Source organism: Macaca thibetana, chromosome 8 (assembly GCF_024542745.1).
Source record: "Macaca thibetana thibetana isolate TM-01 chromosome 8, ASM2454274v1, whole genome shotgun sequence".
In the NCBI taxonomy this organism is placed as follows: domain Eukaryota; kingdom Metazoa; phylum Chordata; class Mammalia; order Primates; family Cercopithecidae; genus Macaca; species Macaca thibetana.
Genome location: NC_065585.1, coordinates 795810 through 815894, shown reverse-complemented (window position 1 = coordinate 815894; position 20085 = coordinate 795810). Strand labels below are relative to the sequence as shown.

The window sequence follows — 20085 nt, the reverse complement described above, 5'->3', positions numbered from 1 at the left end:
ACCTCCCACCAGGCCCCTGGCAGGCTGAAGAGGTCACTGGACAGCACTTTATTGACATCCTCGGACCCGGGGCAGGGTCAGCAAGACTCCCAGCTGGCATCAGCCTGTGTCTGGCCTGCTGTCGCCATCCCTGAGGGGTGCAGGACAGAGCCCCATAGGGGCAGAGAGGCCTCCCTGGGACAGGAGGAGGGTGCTGTGCAGCCAGGCCCATCCCCAGCACTCGAGGCCCAGGAGGAGAGGCGGACTCTGGCAGCGGGGGTGAGGTGGCAGTGAGAAGCCAGGCCCTTGGGTGCAGCTCAGGCCCCTGCCACCGGGGCCTCATAGTTGAGCACGTAGTAGTCATGGACGTACATGAGGACGGCTATTGGCTGTCCAATGATGAGCGTCAGCCATACAGCGGCGTTGCCATAGTTGCCCTGGAAAAAGCGGCCCACGAACCAGGCCAGTGGGATCTGGGGAATGAGGGGCCAAGTCAGTCGGCCATGGTGACCACAGGGCTGGGGGCTTCAGGGTCCCTGGGCATGGGGGGGTCAGCCCAAGGGCTCAGGCAGGGGGTAAGTGGGTGAGGAGGCCACGTAGGGGTCGCTCACCTGAGCCATCATGCCTGTGAACGCCCAGAGGCGGAACATTCGCAGAGGGACGCTCACCAGGTACTGAGGTGGGAGGGAGAGAAGATGTCAGGGAGGGGGAACCAGCCATCCCTGCCGTGGGCATACCCCTGCCCAGGGATGAGGCAGGACGTCCCACAGAGCACTGACCTCATGGAAGAAGGCCGAGGCCAGGAACACCCCTATCCTGGCCATCCACCTGCTGCTGCCCCGTCGAAGCATGGGCTTGTAGAAGTGTCTGCAGAGGGGGAGTGTGGAAAGGGGTTCAGGGTCACGGCCATGTTCCACATCTCACACACACACACACACCCCACCTACCTGATGCACCACTTGTGCACAGGGATGTTCCAATTCTGCCAGAAGTAGGTGACAGACTCGGAGTTCCTAGGGGCCAAGAGACCACAGGGGGATCAGAGCACACCATGGCCCATCCCAGCCCCCAGGGACACCCCAGGGACACTCACCACCAGTCCCGGTAGAACTCCCGGTCTCCAAACTGCATGAGCTCAGCCACGGCATTCATGCAGGAGTGGAAGAGCCAATAGAAGAAGATGAGCCAGATGAGGTGGTTGGGGACCTGGCAGGGGGTGGGGGTGGGCACCAAGTTCTAGAACCTTCCCCCACATGCCACCATCCCCTCCTGTCCCGCCCACGCGCCACCTGTCCGCACTCACCGCCAGCTTCAGGAGGCGCTCGATGATGCGTGAGTAGTCCATGTCCTGCAGACACAAGCCCTTCAGCCAGCCGTGCTCCCAGCCACTCCCCAGCCACCCCAGCCACAGGAGCACCTGGGCCGCTCACCTTGAAGGGCTTCATGGAGTTCTGGATGGTGGGGACCATCCACTGCAAAGGAAGGCACCGTGTCAGCTCCCAGCCACACCCAGCTGCACCCAACCCCACCCCACCCCACTTACCTGCTGGATCAGCCCCACCTGAAGCTGGGTGAAGAACAGCTAGGGGGGAACCAGAGAGCAGCCAGCTGAGGCCTTGGCGAGCCTGGAGGACCCCAGCCTCCAGTGGCCGCCCCCAGCCCCCAACCTCACCATCTCAAGGATCCGTCGCAGCAGAAAGCGCTTCCGGATGCGGGGAGAGCGGGGAAAGTTGAGCTCGTAGCACAAGGTGGGGGCGAAGAGGAAGTAATAGAGATCTGGAATGGGCATAGGGGATTGGTTCCAGAACAGACCCGGCCTGTGCCCCGCACCTCAGCCCCACAGAGGTCCTCACCGCGGTAGGTCAGGTTGTCCGGGTAGCTCACGGTGTGCGGGGCAGCGGCGCTGGCTTGCTTCCCCGCAGAGCCTACGAACACAGCAGAGTGGGAGGCGGGGAGTGGGGCCCTGCTGCTGCCCAGCCCCCCAGCGGGCAGCCCCAGCCCCCAGCAGCCCCTTACCAGCCTTGGCCCTGGCCCTGCGGCACCACAAGTTGACATCACGGTAGGAGAAGAGCTTGAGGAAGAGGATGGTGTGCACCATCAGCGCCAGCAGGGAGCCCACTGTGGGAGAGGTGGGCTCAGGCCTCCACAGGGCCATAGCCAGAGGCCACGCCCGTGGCTGGCCCAAGACAGCTGGGCAGGGTGGGATGGGGGCGCACCTGGAGTGATAGACTCAACCAGTAAGACCACAGCCGCTGGGAAACACAGAATGGTGGCCAGGTTGGCCACATGCAACAGCAGTCCCGCCTGCTCCGTCAGGGCACCCTGGAGTGGGGGGCAGAGTACTCAACCAGGGCTCCTATTGCCTGGGGGAGGGGCTGCCAGGCCCGGGAGCAGCTCCTCCCAGGAGCGCACACAGCAGGGTAAGCACACAGGTGAGGGGCACTGCTTACCACCGCCAGGCGCTTCTCAACCTGGAACGCAGCCACAGCAAAGACATTGGCCGCTGTGGACAGAAGCACCAAGGCACAGGTTCAAGGCCACGTCAGCCTGATTCCCACCCAAGGCCCTCCTCAGAGCCCAGCTCACCAATAACCAGGCACGGGGCGGGCCAGCTATAGGGATCCTTCAGGAACAGAGAAACCACCTGGATGGGGTCCACCAGGATGCCATACCTGGGAGTGGAGGGATGGGGGCCTGAGTGGGTGGCAGGTGGGGCTATGGGGCAGGGCCTGGACAGGCCATGGGTGGGGCAGGGGTGGGACCTGGCAAAGGCACTCACTTGATGAGGTTCTCCAGAAATAACCGGGCATTGCTCAAGATCTGCGAGGGACGGACAGGAGGGTGCAGCCCCTTTAGTCCTGGCCACAGGGCACTCACCCCAGATCCTCCCAACACCTCTGGGCACGTCCCCAGCCTGAGCTCAGGGTGGCAGCCTCAGGCTTGCAGACCCAGCCCTGTCTGGTCTCCATGCCACTCTCCGAGACTCAGCACCCACCTCAGCCAACACCAGTGCTGGGCAAGGGGAAGTCCCTCCCTGTCCCCATCACACCAGAGGGGCCCGCATGGAGGGAACAGCCAGCAAGACCAACCAACCCTGTCAGACGCCTGGGCCTTCAGGAGCAGAAAGACCAGCTGCTGAGCTGCTCACATCCCTCATGCTGAGCCAAGCCAGTGAGGGACCCAAGGCTCCCACAGCCAACCACACCAGAGAGACAGCCCCAGAATACAGGCCTGCCCAGGGAGGCCTGCCCACAGCTGAGCCCTAAGGAACCAGTCCCTACGGGTGGCCCAGGCTGAAGGGAAGGAGTTGCCTACCCTTTCTCTGCAGGAGCAGTGCCCAGCTGTGTGGCAAGGGGGGCTGGGCCTAGAGTGCTTCCCAGGGCTTGTGCCCCTCCTACCTCTTCTGCTTCCTGCAGCCCTCCAAGCCTTCGACACTTGGCTCCAAAGCAACTTCCCAGGACTGAGCCCCCATGGGAAAAGGCTCCTGGGACTAGCCTGGAGCTGGATGCTTGGTCTCCCTCTGCAAGGACAGGAACCTCCTCCTTCATCTTACAAGCACTACCAACACCTCCATGAGCTGGGCCCCAATGCCACAGACCTGGCTTACCACCCAGAGCTCAGGCCTCACGTGGTGGTGAACTGGTGCTGGGGAAAAGGGTCGCTGGCAAGGAAACACTGAGGGTCTCTTGCCTGGGTGGTCAGGGAAGGCTTCATGAGAGAGGAGACTGCTTCAGAGAGACAAGGGCCACTGCCCCGCCTCCCTCAGTTGCAGGGCTGACACACAGGCCTTCTGCACGGACACATGTGGCCCACACTGTCACTGGCCTCTCCTGAGGGCTGACAGTAGGCAGGTGCCAAAGCTGCCAATGGGCGGTACCCATCTCCAAGCCCAGGCCACAGAGGGAATGCAACAGGCAGCCCAGAGCGGGACATATGCCCGGGGCTGGGGGTCATGGGGGAGCCAAAGCAGGGAAAAGGCTTCAGGGCTGGACCAAAGGGCCAGGCAGGCCCAAGAGATTGGGGAGAACACACAGTGCTGCCTGGGCTACACAAGGCCCAGCCTGGGCCAGGAATGGGCTGCGTCTCCTGAGTGCTGGGCTGGCGCTGGGCCCACTGTCCTCCTGCCTGGCCAGCTTCTCAGCCACCAGGCCTCGTGGGCCTCCACAGCTGGCCACCCCCAGGGAACCTCCCAGGACTATGGGCAGTGGGGGTGTGGATGTGCAGCCCCTTCCACGTGGTTAGCCACAGGAGCAGCACCCAAGGCCAGAGACAGACACGCCTGGGTGAAGGTCAAAGGCCTCGAGCCACATCAGCCCTGAGTGGGGGAGGCTGGACCCAGACAGCCCTTGCCCCTGACCTGCCCTGTGGGTGCCCCTTTGAGCCCTAGATTCCAACTACTTCTGGGGTGGGGCTGTGGGAAGCAGACCCAGAGGCATCAGGCCTTGGACGTGGCACAGGGCTCCATCTAATCACCTTCCTGGGGGGCTCCTAGGACCCACAGCTGAAGGAAGGGGCCAGGAGGACTGCAGAGTAGTGGCCAGGCCTGCACGGTTCCATACCCACGCAGGCCATGTGGCATAGCACAGGAAGTTCTTCTCACATCCCCTGCCAGAGAGGCCTTGTGTCCACAGAGCATGCAGTCCACTCTCCCACCAGCCTAGGGCAAGACCGCTCCACCCTGCCCTCCATGGAGGCCCTGCACCCCTCAGACCCAGCTCACAACACACAGGCTCCAGCCAGGCACTGCTCAGCCTCCCCATGCCCACACCACATCTGCAGGGCCCTCCTGGGATCCAATGGGGAGCCGCAAGTATATGGTGCACGGGCGCCCAAGTGACCACAGCAGGGGCAGCTACTGCCACTCCCCTCCCCAACAGTCCAGTGCTGGTGGCCACATGGAGGTGCAGCCTGCTCCACACACCCCAGCCCACAGGGGCTCCAGCCCCGACACCCTGGGTGGCAAAGCCTGTTCCCAGGCAAAGGCCTACCTGGGGCAGAGCCCCACCTAGACCTAGACCTGCTCCCAACACCATGTCCCACTCACCAGCATCACCACACACCAGTTCAGGATGCCACGGTAGTTGTTGAAGCCACTGTCAGAGCTGAACAAAGAATCCTGCAGGCGATGGCACCTGACAGAGCACAACACAAGCACCCGCTGAGTGGACACCAGCAGGGCAGGGCCGCCCTCGCAGGATCCAGGCCCCCACCCCAGCCTCCTCGTCTGCCCTCAGGCCCCACTCCCTATTTACAACCAGGAGGAGAAACCAGGCAGAGCCACACTGTGGCCTCAAGACCTACAGTGGGCAAAGCTCTCAGGACCCCCAGAGCCTGCACCTCCAAGCAGTGGGAAGAGCACGTCAGAGTCAGGAGAAGCAAGCTCAGCTGGCCCTGCCTGGACTGGACCTACATGGAGCTTGGACACTCCAGGTCTCACTCTCCAGAGGCCTCTGGCCACTGCCACGCACTCTGACTGTGGACTAGTACTGGGGCCACAAGCAGGGTCCCACCTGGGGATGGACCAGGGGGCACCGCCCAGCACTGCAGGGACCAAGTGGTGAGGGTTGAGTCCACCCTATTCAGTGGGCCCATCCCAGCACCCGGGAGCCAAGGGGTCCCCCACACTTGGACGTGCAGGCTCAAACTGGCAAAGGTAGGCCAAGCGCCAGCCACACACCAGCCTGACATGCACCTTCCCAGAGGCAGGGATCCAGCCCTCATGTGCTGGTGTAGCATCCACTTGTTTGTGATGTGTTCCAGCCCAGGCTGAGGGGGCTGAAAGGAACCCACCCAGGGCTAGGTGATTGCTGGCCAAGAGGCTTCCAACAGAGGCGGGTGCCCACCCATGATCTCCCAACCAGTGCTGGAGGGGCACAGGCAGACCCTGCCTGTGGTCCTCAGCATACCGCACAGGTGGAAGAGGGCACCCAGCCCAACAGAGGGACTGCCATATAGCTAGGACAAGGATAGCAGGAGCTTGGCCAGGCCCCACACGTCCTAGGAAGCAGTGCTGGCTCACATACACTAGCTGCAGGCCCGCCTCACCTCCCAGCTGCCGTAACACCAAGAAACCACACACAGCATTGACCAAGTCCTCAATTTTGTAAGAGGAGAGGCCAGATCTCCCTTTCCCTCCCACATACACATTTGTCCCTCAGAGCCCCTAGGCAGGGAGAGTGGGCCTGAGAGTGATGGCAGGAGCCCCGTGAGGCAGATGCCCTCAGGGTGCCCAAGGCAAGCTAGCTAGGATTGGGGTTGACAGTCAGACGGCCCTGCCCAGGAGGCAAAGGGCCAGGGAGGCCAAGAGGCAATGCCAACAAGCCCAACCTTTGCCCCCCAAGACCAAGGTTGGTGCAACACCTGCCCAATCTACACCTACACGGTTCCTGACAAGTCTACACTGTTTCACAAAACCCCCAGGCAGGGAGGATGATCACACCTTTCCCTCTGCCCATTTAGACTAGAACACAGGGGCAGGCAGCTCCACCCCAGCCCCTGCTTCTCCCAGCTCCAGCCTGAGCGTCCTGCGTCCACCTACCAGGTCCATCTTGGGCCATGCAGTGAGGCTGTGGTCTCCACCTGAGCCTCCCTCCTACCCCCTCCCCAAGTTGGCAGCTGCCTTCCCAACTGACCATGGCCCTTGGCTCATCTCCCCAGCCTACTCCACTCATTGCCTGCCCACAACCAGGAGGCTGGGTGTGGATGCCGCAAGAGCCCCAGCACCAAGACAGGAGCAGGGGCACGAGGCCCAGCTGCCCAGCAGCCTCTCTGAGCTGTCTGCTGGACTGGGCCTCTCCACTGCCCCCTCTTCCCAAAGTTCAAGCCCATTTGTTTTCAGCAGAACAATCCCAAGCCTCAGGGTTGGCCTTCTTGCACCACAACCTACCAACCACAGCTGTTTCACAACAGTGTGACCCCTGCCCCCTTTGAGCCACCAAGGACACCATGCTGGCTTTATCCGTGCCCATCTCCAAGATGAAAACAGGAGTCGGGAAAGGGTGGTGCTTCCCAAAACTCACTGCAGACAATCCTATACAAGCTTTCTCAGGGGCCCCTCGACAGGCTTCCAAGGCCTTCCTTAACCCAGCCATGCCCTTGCCTCAGGCCCTTCACAGGCCTGACCAGCCCTACCAGGAGGCAGCACCCCCACTGCGCTACCCCTACCCCTCACAGGCCCCCATGAGCAGGAAGCCCCAGTCCACCAGTGCCCACAGAGCTCCAAGCAGCCAGTGTGGCCAGGGGCAAGTGGGCTAGAGGGCAGGCAGGCTGCATGGAGCGGCATGGGGAGGCGGGATCTGCCCCTGTGCCCACAGCACCTTTGTCCACCCTCTTTCCTACTGGAGGGCCTGCCCAAGCCTCTGCACCTTCCAGCTGTCCCTGCACCCACTCCCTAGTCCAAGAAGACTCGGAGCAGCCTGCCCTCCCTCCTGCAGCCCCAGGCCCACCCAGCCAACAGGATCCTCTCAGTCTCACAGCAACAGTGAGACCTTGGCATATGCCCACCCGCCACCCTGTCTCCAGGTTCAAAGTGTGTCCAAAGGCACAGGTCCCAGTGAGTCCCACACTTGGGGCCCACACAGTGCAGCTCCAGGGCCAAACAGAATGAGGAGGGGGCAGAGTCCAGCTCTGCTCCCAGCTGCCGCCTCCTTCCCTCTGGCCTCTGGGCTGGGCCTGGGTTCAAGATGGTTGGGGCAGGCTCCCTGCACCTCGCAGACCCTGCTGGAGAGAGGAAGGGAGAGTCAGAGAGGACACCTCAGGGACAAAACACCCTGGGAGAAGCCAGAAACCGGAAGGGCCCGACTGGGGTGCCTGTGAGCAGAGGGCTGCTGGGTGTGTGCAAAGAGCCTGGCAGGAGTGAGCCACAGGCAGAGCAGAAAGGGGTGCCCTCTCCTGCCTGCCTCATAGCCTCACCTTGCCACGGGGCCGGAAGAAAGGAGCTCACACCCAGAGCCCAGCCCTAGGTGAGCAGGAAGTGTCCGTGAGGGGAGGAGGCCCCGAGCTCAAGGAGTAATGAGGAAGTGGCAGAGAGGAAAGGCTGGGCTGGGCCAAGAGCTGCAGGAAGCGGGAGGGAGGGGAGGCTGTGAGGCTGACAAGGGGGTGCGCTAGAGGCCAAGTCCCAGGAGGGCAGGCAGAGCAAGGCCTGACCCAGAGAGCAGGGAGAAGAGTCCAGTGGCCACAGCCAGTGGGGCCCCAAGCCCTGCTGCGTCCCCAGGTCTGAGGGACAAGCACACATGGCCTGCAAGTCCTGGAGACACAGAAGCAGATGGACTTTTGGTCTCAGCCTCCCAGGAAGGCCTCACCTCTGCCATCTACTGCCCCTCTTCCCAAGGAGAGACGACCTCAATGGCAGGGACAGGGACTCACCAGGCCTCTCCCACGAGCTCTGCACCCATCCCACACCAGCAGAAGCACAGGAAAGGCTCGCTGGTTTGCAAAGCAGGAAGGTGACTACTCTCCCCTATCTACCCCCAGATGGCAGCTTGGCCCAAAGCTGGGACTACCCTCATCTCACACTTAAAAAAACTCAATTCCCCGCTGGGCGCGGTGGCTCACACCTGTAATCCCAGCACTGTGGGAGGTCAAGGCAGGTGGATCACCTGAGTTCAGGAGTTCTAGACCAGCCTGACCAACATGGAGAAACCCCGCCTCTACTAAAAATACAAAATTAGCTGGGTGTGGTGGCACATGCCTGCAATCCCAGCTACTCGGGAGGCTGAGGCAGGAGAATCTCTTGAACCCGGGAGGCGGAGGTTGAAGCGAGCCAAGACTGTGCCACTGCACTCCAGCCTGGGCAACAAGAGCGAAACTTGTCTCAAAAAAAAAAAGAAAAGAAAAAAAGATCTCAATTCCCACATCCTCCACAGGTCATGTAGCCATCCCCCCTGCCTCCTAGAGAGAGGGTAACTCCAGGAGCCACACCTCCTTTTCAGGCAGGAGGTGCCTAGGCCAGCCTCCCTCATCAGCACCCCAGACCCACAGCAGGCAAGCACCCCTCTCAGGAGGGCCACCCTCCTCCCCACAGCGCCTTCATGGCCTCCATGCCTGACCTTTGTCCACACTGCTCCATGCCTGCCTCTAGCTGAGGTTATCTTATCTCCCAGATGAACTGAGCACCCTGAGGGCCACGACAGTGCCTGCCCTCCCCCAGTCCCCTCCCCATGGTGCCCAGTGAAGGAAAGCTCTGTTCTTGTTCACTGAGAGAGCAAATCATTGCCAACTAAATGTCCAAAATCAGCCCACTTCTACCTTGATAACCTCTAGGCCCTCAGCTGCCCTCTAAATCAAAGCCCCTGAGGATCCCTGGGCCAGGGTAAAGGCCATCAAGGGGGGATGGAGGGTGGCAAGGGGATTGCTCAAGGCCAGCTTAGAGGAGGAAGCCAATGCCCAGGCTGGCCAAGTCCTTCCCATGGGCCATGGTTCTCTCCCTCCACCGCTCTCTGTCAGTCATCAGCTGAGCCGGGTACCCGCCTACGGGTATGTCCACCACCCCAATACCCCACCCCCCACCTGGAGGGTGGAAGTCCCAACACAGAACCCAACTCTCTGTCCCTACAGCAGACACTGGTTCTGGCAACATCAGCAGTGCTCCAGGCCAGCCTAACCACTGGAGAAATGAAGGGGCCACGGAGCCACTCTCAGGAGGGTCTGCAAGGACAAGAATGCCTCTTACACTGTCCCTTGTCCGGGGCAGCTGCTGATTCCCCCGTCCTCGGACAGGCCTGGGCTCCCGCTGGCCCCTCCCTGGCAGGCCAGCCCTCCTCCGGGAGTCTCACCTACCTGCAAGGCACCGCTCAGAGCACCAAGAAGGACCCATCACCACAAACTGCCCAGATCTCATCTGACTCCTTCCAGATAAGGGGACACTGTCCAGGGCGGGGACCCCACCAGCCCGCCCCTCGAAAAGCTTCTCGGGAGCCCCTGAGGATGCACAGACCCAAGAGGATCTGAACGCGGGACCCCTGCCGGCTCCCCTCTGCCTGGCCAAGGCCAGCTCCGGAGCCCCTACCCAGTGACCTTGTCAGGTGACTCTCCCCCCTAAGCCTCAGTTTCCCCACAGAGCCCACAGGGCACACCGGTCCCCCCTTAGCCCAGGGCCCATGTTCTCGGACTCGGAGCTCGCGCTTCGGCCAACCCCGGAGAGTCGCGGGGCCCTGGGTCAGAGGTTAGGGGGTCCGGCGCTTCGCTACCTCAGCTCCCAGTGGCCGCTAGCCACGCCGTCGTCTGCGTCCTTGCTGGGGGCCGGAGCTGGCGCGTCCCCTGCGGCTCCCACGTCGGGGCCCGCAGCAGCGTCCCGCACCTCCTCTTCCGCCGCCGCAGGCCCGCCGCCGCCGTGGCTCGAGGGCCGCGACCCTGTCCTCCGGCGCCGAGAGCCGCCCGCGCCGCCGCGGTCGCCCATGGCCTCAGCCCGCGGCAAAGCTTAGGCCCGCCGGGTTCGCAGCGCCCGAGGCCCGCGGCCCCACCTCCGGACCTTCGGCAACGGCCGCCGCCGCCCCCTGCCGGCCGCCGTAGCCCGGGTGCCCGCTCCACCGGCGCGTTCCACCCGCCCGCGTCGTGCCCGTAGGCCTCAAGGATCGCGGCCGCGTCGCTCCGGAGCCGCTAACTAACGGGCGGCCGCCTCTCACGTCCATTTGTAGTCCGCGGCCGACTGAGGCGGGGCCTGGAGAGGCTAACGGAGAGCAGAGCACCCTGGGAGCCGTAGTCGCCGCGGGCGCGCCGGCGCAGAGCACCCTGGGAGCCGTAGTCGCTCGCTGGGCCGGGGCTGCAGGCTGCAAGTGCGTGCAGCGGGAACGGACCTCGCATCGCCCCCGCGTGGTCCCGGGGTCCTGTCCGGGGGTGCGCCGGGCCCCGGCTTCCTGGCCGCTGTGCTCCCGCCCCTCGTCCCACTTGTGTACACACGGGGTCTCAGCGACTCGCTCGGGGCAATCATTTAGGAAGCGCCTAGTGCGCCACGGTCCAGCTGCCCAGGCCCGTGTCCGCGGCGGCTCGCGTCGCCGGCCACCCAGCGCGTTGGTTTCCGCGCGCGCAGATTACGGTAACGTCCCTGGCGCGCTTGTGCTCCGCGAGCCCTCTGGTTACCCCGGCAGGAACCTGCTTTTCTTCACCTTAGGGGACGTCAGACAAGGGCCAGGTCAGAAGACCAAGCTGGAGAAGTGCACCAGGCCCTGCGTCACCAGGACGCCTGCCTTGCACGAGACTCCCAGGCTCTCCACCTCCCCGCCTGCAGAGCCCGGCGAGAGGAGGGCGAGGGCGAGGGCGCAGGCCCCTTAGTGGTGTCTCCTCGGCCCACCCACTCCCTCCACAAGGAGCTCCACTTCCCTCAACTCTCAGGGCCTCCCAGTTTCCAACCTGGGCCAGCCTCTCCAGGATGTCAGAAGTCTGGGGCGCTGGATTGCCGGGACTCAAGAGGCTTCTGTGCATTTGCACAGCCTGTGCAACCGCCCTGTTGTTGTTATTTTTTCTTTTTTCTTTTTTTGAGACAGAGTCTCGCTGTGTCGCCAGGCTGGAGTGCAGTAGCGCGATCTCACCTCCCTGCAATCTCCACCTCACGGGTTCAAGCGATTCTCCTGCCTCAGCCTCCCGAGTAGCTGGGACTACAGGTGCGTGCCACCACACCCAGCTAATTTTTGTGTTTTTAGTAGAGACGGGCTTTCACCATGTTGGCCAGGCTGGTCTCCATCTCCTGACCTCATGATCCGCCCACCTCGGCCTCCCAAAGTGCTGGGATTACAAGTGCAAGCCACCATGCCCCGCCTGCTGTTATTTTTTCTAAAGACTGGGGTCTCACTATTCTGCCCAGGCTGGTCTTGAATTCCTGGCCTCAAGCAATCCTCCCACCTCAGCCTCTGAAGGTGCTGGGATTACAGATATGAGCCACCGGTCCAGCCACCTTGTATGTTAAATGAAGCAACTACTCAACTGCAACAGCCACAGGTGCGGCCCACCTTGGCTTGGTGTGCATATTGCACAGGGCATGGAGTGAGAACATCCTGGATCTCAGGATGCCAGGGTTCACTGAGGACTCCGACTCTAGAAACACCTCCAGTCCTCTGGGGTGAGCAGGGGCAAACAGGTGCTTCTCCTGAGGTGGGGTCCTCTCCTGTGGACTGGTCACAGTCTCCCCTCTGAGCTCCATCCTGTTCCACCAGCTCCACCAACAGTGGTCAACAGGGCTGCCCCCTTGGTTTCCCCCCTGGTGACATGTTCTGTCACCACAGGCCACTGTGGGTTGCTGCCAGCCAGATATCAGGCAGGCTGGAGCTACCTGGCAGATGCCCTTTGTGTAGGTTGCTGAGTGGGGCCCCCCTCACTGGGCCCAAGAGCCCCTCACACATGGGTCTTGGTCAGTCAGGACCAGCCCCGTCTCCTACCCAGTCTCCCAGAACATTCATCTATTGACCGCAGTCACTGGCAGACACACTCTGTGGCCAGGCAGGCCCAGACCTGTCTGAGTATGGACCGACACCAAGCTCAGAGAGGTCTGGACCTGGCCACAGAGTGCCTCATGCTAGGCAGAGGAGATAACGGCTCAACCTGTGGTGGCATCCCAACTCAAAGCTGGCAAGTGGCCACAGGAGAAAGACAATGGGAGGGTGGACTGGACCACCAGGAAGGATGGGACGGGCCTGGTGAGCAGAGCCAGGCTTGGAGCCAATGGGAAAGCACTGGCTGTGGACACACCATTAAGGAAGGGCTTTGCCACCAGGGGTGGGGGCAGGGTGGGGCAGCAGCTGTGATCTGTGGCCCATGCCACTCATTCAGAAGGGAAAGTTGTATCTGTGGCTGGGAGGTACCCGGGAGAGCTCATCCCAGGCCGCAGGGAGGCCACCTCCATCCTTCCACCCGCTCTACGCATCAGAATCCTGGAGAAGTAGGAACAGCCACTCACTGTTGGAGTCCTTCAGAAAGAGTGAGGCTAGGAACCTTCCTCCCCGCCATTGCTGCCTGCCATGACCCAAAGAGAGCACCCACCTGTACCACAGCCCCTCCAAGTGCCAGGCACACAGGCCATGACATGCTGCAGACCTGGTTCCCCTGCTCTCCATCCCAAGGGAGTCTGGGCAGGTCTGTCCCCTGTCCCTGCCAGGGTGTGGGCAGCTTTGCTGGCCTTGGACCTAGGACTGACCTGGTTTGAATGTATGTGTCTGAAGACTTTGGGCCTCTCAGCTCATGCCTGCCTACCTGGTTACCAGGGGCCATTGCTGGGCAAAGGGTCCCTGTCTCTTATCTCCTCCACTACTCATTCTGTCTAGAGCCCTTGGGCGATGGTTGCAGAAGCCTCTCTTCCCCTGGGCACCTCCTCCCTAGAACTGGTCCAACGCAGCTATCCATGGAGGCCTCCTCAGACACTGGGGGAGCACATCTAGGAAGCATGGGGGTCAGAATGTGGGCAGCAGGCCACAGGAAAAGGGCCAGACCTCGAACTCTCCACTGTCCCCATTTCCTGCAACAGCATCTCAGAGGGCTTGAGGTGGCTGTCAGGCCTTCCATCACAGCATAAAACTCCTTCAGGGAGAGAAAAGTGACGGCACCCAGGCCGGGGAACGACAGCTCCTACTGTACCTACCCTCCCTACTCTGTCCAGCCGTGGGCTGGGCCTGACTTTAGACTGGAGCTCCATAGTGCTCTTGTTCCTGGTGCAGAGCAGATCCACCTACCCCAGGGGAAATGCCAACTACTTTGCCTTCAGACCTGATGCTCCTGTGGTTGGGCCTGCCACGCCTGCCCTCCCCAGTGGAAGAAGAGGGCCCTCTTACGAAAAGCCTCAGCCTGACCCTTGCAGCACCAGCCTCTGAGGTGCTGCCAGACTGGGAAGACCCTCCCAAGCACCCCAACAGCGTGCCCAGCCCAGGACACATCAGCCCGACACTCCGGATTCTATCAAGAGTGGCATTTATTCTCCTTGTGGAGGTGCGGCGCTCCGGGGAGCTGGTGCTATTGTGCTTAGGAAGGAGGTCTGTCCGTCCGTCCGTCTGTCCGGCCGGCCTGGCCCCAAATGGGGGCGGAAGAGGGGCACGGCCCGAGTAAAAATCCCGGCCTATTCCGGGTGGGAATATGTACAAGGTGGCGGGGCGCAGGCGGGGGTGGGGGCGGGCGGGCCGGCGGCCGCAGCCCCCACCCGAGGGCCCCCGCACCTCGGGCCCTACTTGTAGAATCAGTACAAAATAGGTGCTACCTAAACGTTCCTTCTACCTGAATTCGCTAAGTCGGTTATTGTGCTGCTTAGTTATGGGGGCGGGAGGGGGCCCATGGCTTTCCACGGCGGTGGGGTGTAGGGGGAAGCAGGAGACCCTGATGGGCCCACAGCCCTCCAGCTTTCTCCTTAGGTAGGTAGACAGGAGTATGGGGTGGGGTGGGATGGGGGCGCCTGTGTGTGCGTGTGCATGCGGCACAGGTGGGCAGGCCCCAGCTTGGGAGCTGTGCAGGCACCACGCCTGGTTGTGTAGGGTATTTGGATGTGGGCACTGCTATGCAGAGCGGCGGGTCATCCCTGCGGAGGCAGCCACGCTTGCTGCTGGGGGTGAGGCTGGCCACACCATAGGCTACAGCTGGCACCTTCTTCTCCAGCCATGGCTCTGCCCCTGGCTGGACATGGCAGATGTGTGTTTGCCAGAGGATCAGAGAAGTGGCCACCTGTGTGGGGGCCCAGGAGCCCTGGATCTGTTCCCCTCGGCTGGAGCCAAAAGGCTAAGTCAAAGGTAGAGCCCAGTTGTGCCCAGCAGGGACTGGTTGAAGTGGGGAGGAGTGTGGGGGGCATCTGAGCCTAGGGACCTGGTCTCTCTGCATCTGCCATTCTTCCCTGGCCCACCCAAGCCGGTTGGACCCCTGTCCTGCAAACACACCTCCCAGTAGCTGGCTGCATTCCTGGCGGACTCAGCAATTGGCCTGGCACATAGTAGGTGCTCAATGAACGGTCAGTGAATGATTAATGACTGAAGGAGGGGTCTTGGGTGCAACCACCCCACCCCCGCCCATGAAACCATTACAGCCGCCGGGCTCTGCCGTGGGGGTCGGGGAGGGGTGGGGAGAAAGTCTGCGCGGCCGGCTCCGCGCAGCGTCCCTGATCTAGGGGCCTATGGGGTGGGTAGGGTGAGGGGATACCTGATTCTCAGTAACTCTAGAGGCGGCGGCAGCTTCGCATGCAGTGCGCATTATTGCTCTATAGTCGGCAACGGACTACCTAAGAGGGAGGGGGAGCGGGCAGCCCCGGGTAGGGTCGGGAGGAGGGGGTGGGGCTGCATGCAGTGACGTCACAAAGGCGGCGGCCAATGGGGCGGGCCCTTGGGGCAGGGTCGCCGCCGAGGCTTTGGCATAGACGGGCGAAAGTTGGCAACCGAGTGGGGGCGGGGCCTGGGTCTCAGGGGAGGGGCCTGCCTCGGAGAGGCGGGGCCTGAGGCTCCCTAGAGGCTCCCAGCTAGGGGCGGGCCTCGGGGTGTGGAAAGTAATCCCGGACATTCCAAGCCCCCGGCGTCGGCGGGCAAGATGGGGGTTCAGCGCCCCCTCCCTGACCCGAGTGCAATCCGTTCATAAATAAAACGTACAAATACAGAAAGAAAGAAACCCGACGCGTCCGCAACCCCCCCAGGGGGCTTTACCCGCAAAGCGAAGACAGAGGTGTGTAGAGGGCAGCGCCCAGGCCTGCCTGCCGGCCCCGGGAATCCGTCCTCCAACACGAATGCCCGGGGTACGGGGGTGTGGGGGCCCGGGGCAGGGCGGAAGCGGGGTCTGAGGAGGTCGGATAAGTCCATGCGATTCGATATGTGTCATTATTATTCGATATGGAGGACAGAGCCCGGGAAGCTGGGCTGGAAGAATTCGGATTTGGCAGAGGATGCGAGGCGAGGGTAGGAGGGCGGCTCCGACTGAGGCCCCAGAAGCAACCCGAGGGAGGGGGTGCCGCCGTCCGCCCCTCTCCCCGACCCCCAACGCGTCTAACACACCCCGGAGTTCCGCGAAGACCGCGAGCCAGGGGCGTCCCTGCAGGCGCGCCCGCTCCTGCTCCGCCCCGGCCTGCTGCTGGGGAGGGGCCGGCTCCCTGGACGTCTGGGCCGCAGGCCTGGCGCTAGAAGGCTTGGGAAGGGGTGGGGAAGACCTGAGTCCCTGCGACGCGATCCAGGGGCGCAGAGGCGGGAGAAGGAGGGCGCTCCCTACCTCACTTCACCCCCGTCTTCAGAGACCCAACTCGGAGATGAGGTTCGGTTCTAGGTCTCGTCGACCCTATTGCTGGGAGAAAGCCGGGGGCACCCTGGAGGGGAGGGGAGGGGGCTCGGGGTGGGTCTCCCCTCGGGACCCTATTGCTTGAAAGGGCCGGCAAGGCCCCAGGCGGGCGGGGCGGGGTGGGACCGGGCCCCCCTCCCCCTATTGCTGTGAGGAGGGGCCCGCCCTCCGGCCCCTCCACCCGGACGCCAGCGAAGACTTCCCTGGGGGGCCGTATTGCTGAGAGCCGACCTGGCTGGGGGAGGCCCCGCCGCCCTAGGCCTGCACAGGGCTGAGCTGTGGCGGCGCAGGAGCCGCGGGGCCGCCGGCGCCGCCCTTGAAGCAGGCCGACTCGTAGTGCTTGTTGAGATAGGACTTGAGCGCGAAGCTCTTCTTGCAGCGCTTGCACTGGAAGTGCTTGAAGGCCGAATGCGTCTGCATGTGCGCGCGCAGGTTGGAGCGGTCGGCGAAGGCCTTGCCGCAGTGCGCGCAGCCGAAGGGTTTCTCGCCGGTGTGCGAGCGCATGTGGCCCTGAAGCAGCCAGGGCCGAGAGAAGGCTTTGCCGCACACGCCGCACTTGTGGCGCAGGTCGTGCGTGAGCAGGTGCATGGCCATGGCCGGCATGGACACGTACACCTTGCCGCACGTCGGGCAGCGCCGCGCCAGCTGGCTGTCCAGGCTGCGGTGCGTCTGCTTGTGGCGGCTCAGGTTCGACGACGTGGCGTATGTTTTGCCGCACTCGCCGCACGCGTGCCGGCCGCCAGCACCTGCGGCCCCTGGCCCTGCGCGCGCCTCGGTGCCTGCCCCCGCGCGCGTGCCGCCCCGGCCCCCCGGCCCGGATCCCAAGCTGCGCCCGCCCGCCCCGCCCCCGCCTCCGGCGTCGCCGTCGGGGGCCGCCGCCGAGGCTGTGGAGGGAGCGGCGGCAGAGCCGGCATTGGAAGCCTTACGCCGCGAGCGCCCGTCGGTGATGAAGAAGGCGTCTGCCGCATAGCCCTCGCTGACGGCCGCGTCACCGTTGATGTAGCCGCCCGCAGCGGTGGCCAGCTCCGGGCGCGGGGTGGGTGGCGGCGCTGACCCTGCAGCCGCCGGACCCAGCTCTCCACGCACGGCTGCTGCGTACATGGGCTCCGGCGACGGCCCTTTGAGCAGCGCAGCCTCGGCGTCGCCATCGTAGACGGACGAGGGCCCCACGTAGTCGCTGAGGTACCCTGCGGGCCGAGGCGGACGGACAGCAGGAGGGGAATGGTGCGGCGGCAGGACACACACAGGGGGTGGGGCGCGGGAGACAGCAGAAGCGGACCGGGAGACCCAGGTCCGGGAGAGAGGCGAACAGGGAAGAGGACAAAGGAGAGGGGGCCGAGGGACCGCGGGGCAGGGAGGATGGAGACAGCAGGGAGGGGAAGAGAGGGGAGGAGAGGATGAGACAGGGCCGGGCCAGGCTCCGCCCCCGCCGCCCCACCCTCGCGGAGAGGAGGAGAGAGGCGCGTCTTCGGGCGCGGCTGCCCCCCTTCCACGGAGCCTCAAGGTCAGGGGGGAGGGGCGGCGCTTCCCTCTCCCTCCTCTCCCATCCTCTCTCCCCTCCCCCTCGGGTTCTCCCCACTTCAGCAGTTTTCCCTGATTATGCAACACACTGCAGACCCGCGGCGCACAAAGCCAGGACCGCCGGCCCAGGGACCCCGTCTGTCCCGCCTCTCCGGGGTCCTGGCCGGCTCTCCTCCTGGCCTGCAGAACGTGCGCTCCATTTTGATGTTGACCCTCTCTGGCCGTCTAGTTCTTGGAGGAACCTGAAGACGTCTCCCTCCTCCAGTTCCTCCGGCCTCCCAGCACCTCCCTCAGCTCTCCCGCTACCCACTGGACTTGACCCTGCCTTTGCTGCTCCTCCGTGCACTCTGCTTCTGCCCCCAACTCCCTCTCACCATCCTGCACACTTGGGTCCTCCACTGTTCAACACTGCCCTCTCCTGCTCACACCCTAACCCCTTTCAGGGCCTTCCCAAGCCCCTGAATGGTGCAGAGAGGGCCAGGGCGTCCACCTTCACAGGGACGAGCTGGAGGAGGGCAGCATCACTTATACCGGTAGCTGCAGTTGCTCCCCAGGCCCAAGATGGATCTCATAACCTCAAAGTCACAAATGCACGCCCCTCGCGATGCTCTGGCTCCTTCAGGGCTACACCCAGTCTCCCAGCATCATCAGCCCTTGTGTGCCATCACAGGGTGGGCTGCACACTGATCTGCCGAACTCACCACCTCCTCACTCACACAGGGTCACACATGCAGTCACCCCGGACACACTCTCAGTCACATGGTGCACAACGGCCTCGGAGTCACATGGTCCCATGTAGTGGCACACAGGCGAGCACACACACACACAGGGTCACACACAAGCGCACACGGTCACATGGCCACACACAGTCACATGGACCCACACAGGCTCACACTCCTGCAGGTCACACTTGCTCTGCCACCCCACGCTGCTGGCACTCCCGACCCCTCTCTTGCATGCTGACAGTTGTCCTTGAACTTGGGCACCCTTACACAAAGAGCCTCCCCCTGCCTCCCACACCTTGGGCTCCCTTGCTCACAGCCGCCTCCCTGCTTCCTCTCCCTGACCCAGGCTTCAGGGAAGAGACTGCTGCTGCCTCTGCTGGTCCTTCTGCTCTGACAGGTGGGCGGCCCAGTTGGACCCCCTGCCTACTCCCTGGAGCTCCCTGCATTCCCCAGCTAACCCTAGCAGGTGTCCTGGTGCAGCCAAGGAAGAGGAGAGGGTGGCAAGGCGGCCCTGGTCTCTGAGTGTAGGTCTGTGTGTGCCGGCATGGCTGGGTCCCGTCATGGCAGCGTCCATGCGGCTCTGTCTGTCCCAGCATGGGTCAGGGTGTGGGTCCATGTGTGCGTTCGAGTACCTCAGTTCCCCCTCTTCCCCACCCTCTGTCCAGCGTCGACACTCTCCCTGCCCAGCCTTGGCCTCTGCTTTCCCCTTCCTCCCCTCTACTGTCCAGGCTCCAGCCACAGACTCTTGCCCTTTCTGGTTCCCTTCAGTCTGTTTCCCCGGGCCCTGCCCTCCGCCCCCACACTCTGGTCCTTCACCGCTTCCAGCAAAGCCCCAGGCCCCGCGCCCCGGTCTCAGACCAGCGCTCACCTTTATCGTGCAGTGGCGCGCCGAGGTCGCTGCGGGCGCGTCCGTAGGCGCTCTCCAGGTCGGCCGAAGAGAACGCGTCAAGTTTGACCTTCTTGACCAGGAAGGACCTGGGCATGATTCCTGCGGGGCTCCGGCGCTGTGGGCCTGCGGAGCCGGGGCTTGGGGGGGCTGCGGCGGCAGGGCCCCGTCACCATCCGAGGAGCGGCGGAGGCAGCGCGGGTCCCCACTCTGGCCTTTGGATGCTGCCGCGCGAGTGGTGTCCTCTCTCCTTGCTGCCCTGCGTCTCCTCCGTTGCCCCTTCGGATCCCTCTTCTTCCTCCTTCCTTCAATCCTTCCTTCCTTCAATCCTTCCTTCCTTCCTTCTCTCCTCTCCTCTCCTCTCCTCTTCCTTCCTTCCCTCCTCTGGTCCCGGCTTCCCAGCCCGCAGTGCCGCCCCTGGACAGGCGGGGGAGGAGGCTGGGGGGGCGGAGAGGGGGGGAGCGGCTCCGTCCCGGGCCTGGAGGCTGCGAGTGGGTGCAGGGCTGGCCCGGCTCCGTGGCCCCCTTCCCCTCCCCCCCTCCCGCCGCCGCGGCGGAGCCTCAGTCAGCGGCCCCCCATGCCCCCGGGGGCGGCGGCGCCGGGCCCGGAGAACGCGGCGGCAGCAGCAGCGCCGGCAGCTTCAGCACCGCGGCCAGCGCCGGCCTGGGCAGCACCGCGGCCAGCGCCCGGGCGCGCTCAACCGGCACGGGCGGAGAGGGGCGGTCCGCGGGGGTTTGGCCGCCGGGCAGGGGTCCTCGG

The 20085-nt window shown here is 63.7% G+C and overlaps 3 protein-coding genes across 3 annotated transcripts in view; 1 reads left to right on the top strand and 2 right to left on the bottom strand.

Moving 5' to 3' along the window:
- Nucleotides 1-20085, top strand: part of ADCK5 (aarF domain containing kinase 5) — a 77705-nt gene that overhangs the window by 2305 nt on the left and 55315 nt on the right. The window lies entirely within an intron of this gene.
- Nucleotides 34-10640, bottom strand: DGAT1 (diacylglycerol O-acyltransferase 1). The gene is made up of 17 exons (XM_050801000.1): nucleotides 10167-10640; nucleotides 5024-5111; nucleotides 2759-2799; nucleotides 2566-2651; nucleotides 2430-2482; nucleotides 2196-2301; nucleotides 1996-2097; nucleotides 1833-1904; nucleotides 1652-1755; nucleotides 1523-1561; nucleotides 1410-1451; nucleotides 1283-1327; nucleotides 1073-1185; nucleotides 927-992; nucleotides 759-846; nucleotides 591-653; nucleotides 34-452 (listed from the first exon to the last, which is right to left on the bottom strand). The coding sequence occupies exons 1-17, from the start codon at nucleotides 10373-10375 to the stop codon at nucleotides 297-299; spliced, it is 1473 nt and encodes a 490-aa protein (XP_050656957.1). The 5' UTR covers nucleotides 10376-10640; the 3' UTR covers nucleotides 34-296.
- The window catches only part of SCRT1 (scratch family transcriptional repressor 1), a 48753-nt gene continuing 42989 nt past the window's right edge, over nucleotides 14322-20085 (bottom strand). Inside the window, exons 2-3 of the mRNA XM_050800951.1 lie at nucleotides 19309-19864; nucleotides 14322-17381 (exon numbers count right to left, since the gene is read on the bottom strand). Of these exons, the coding sequence (XP_050656908.1) occupies nucleotides 16450-17381; nucleotides 19309-19423 (1047 nt within the window). The 5' untranslated portion in view covers nucleotides 19424-19864 and the 3' untranslated portion in view covers nucleotides 14322-16449. The remainder of the gene's footprint in view (nucleotides 17382-19308; nucleotides 19865-20085) is intronic.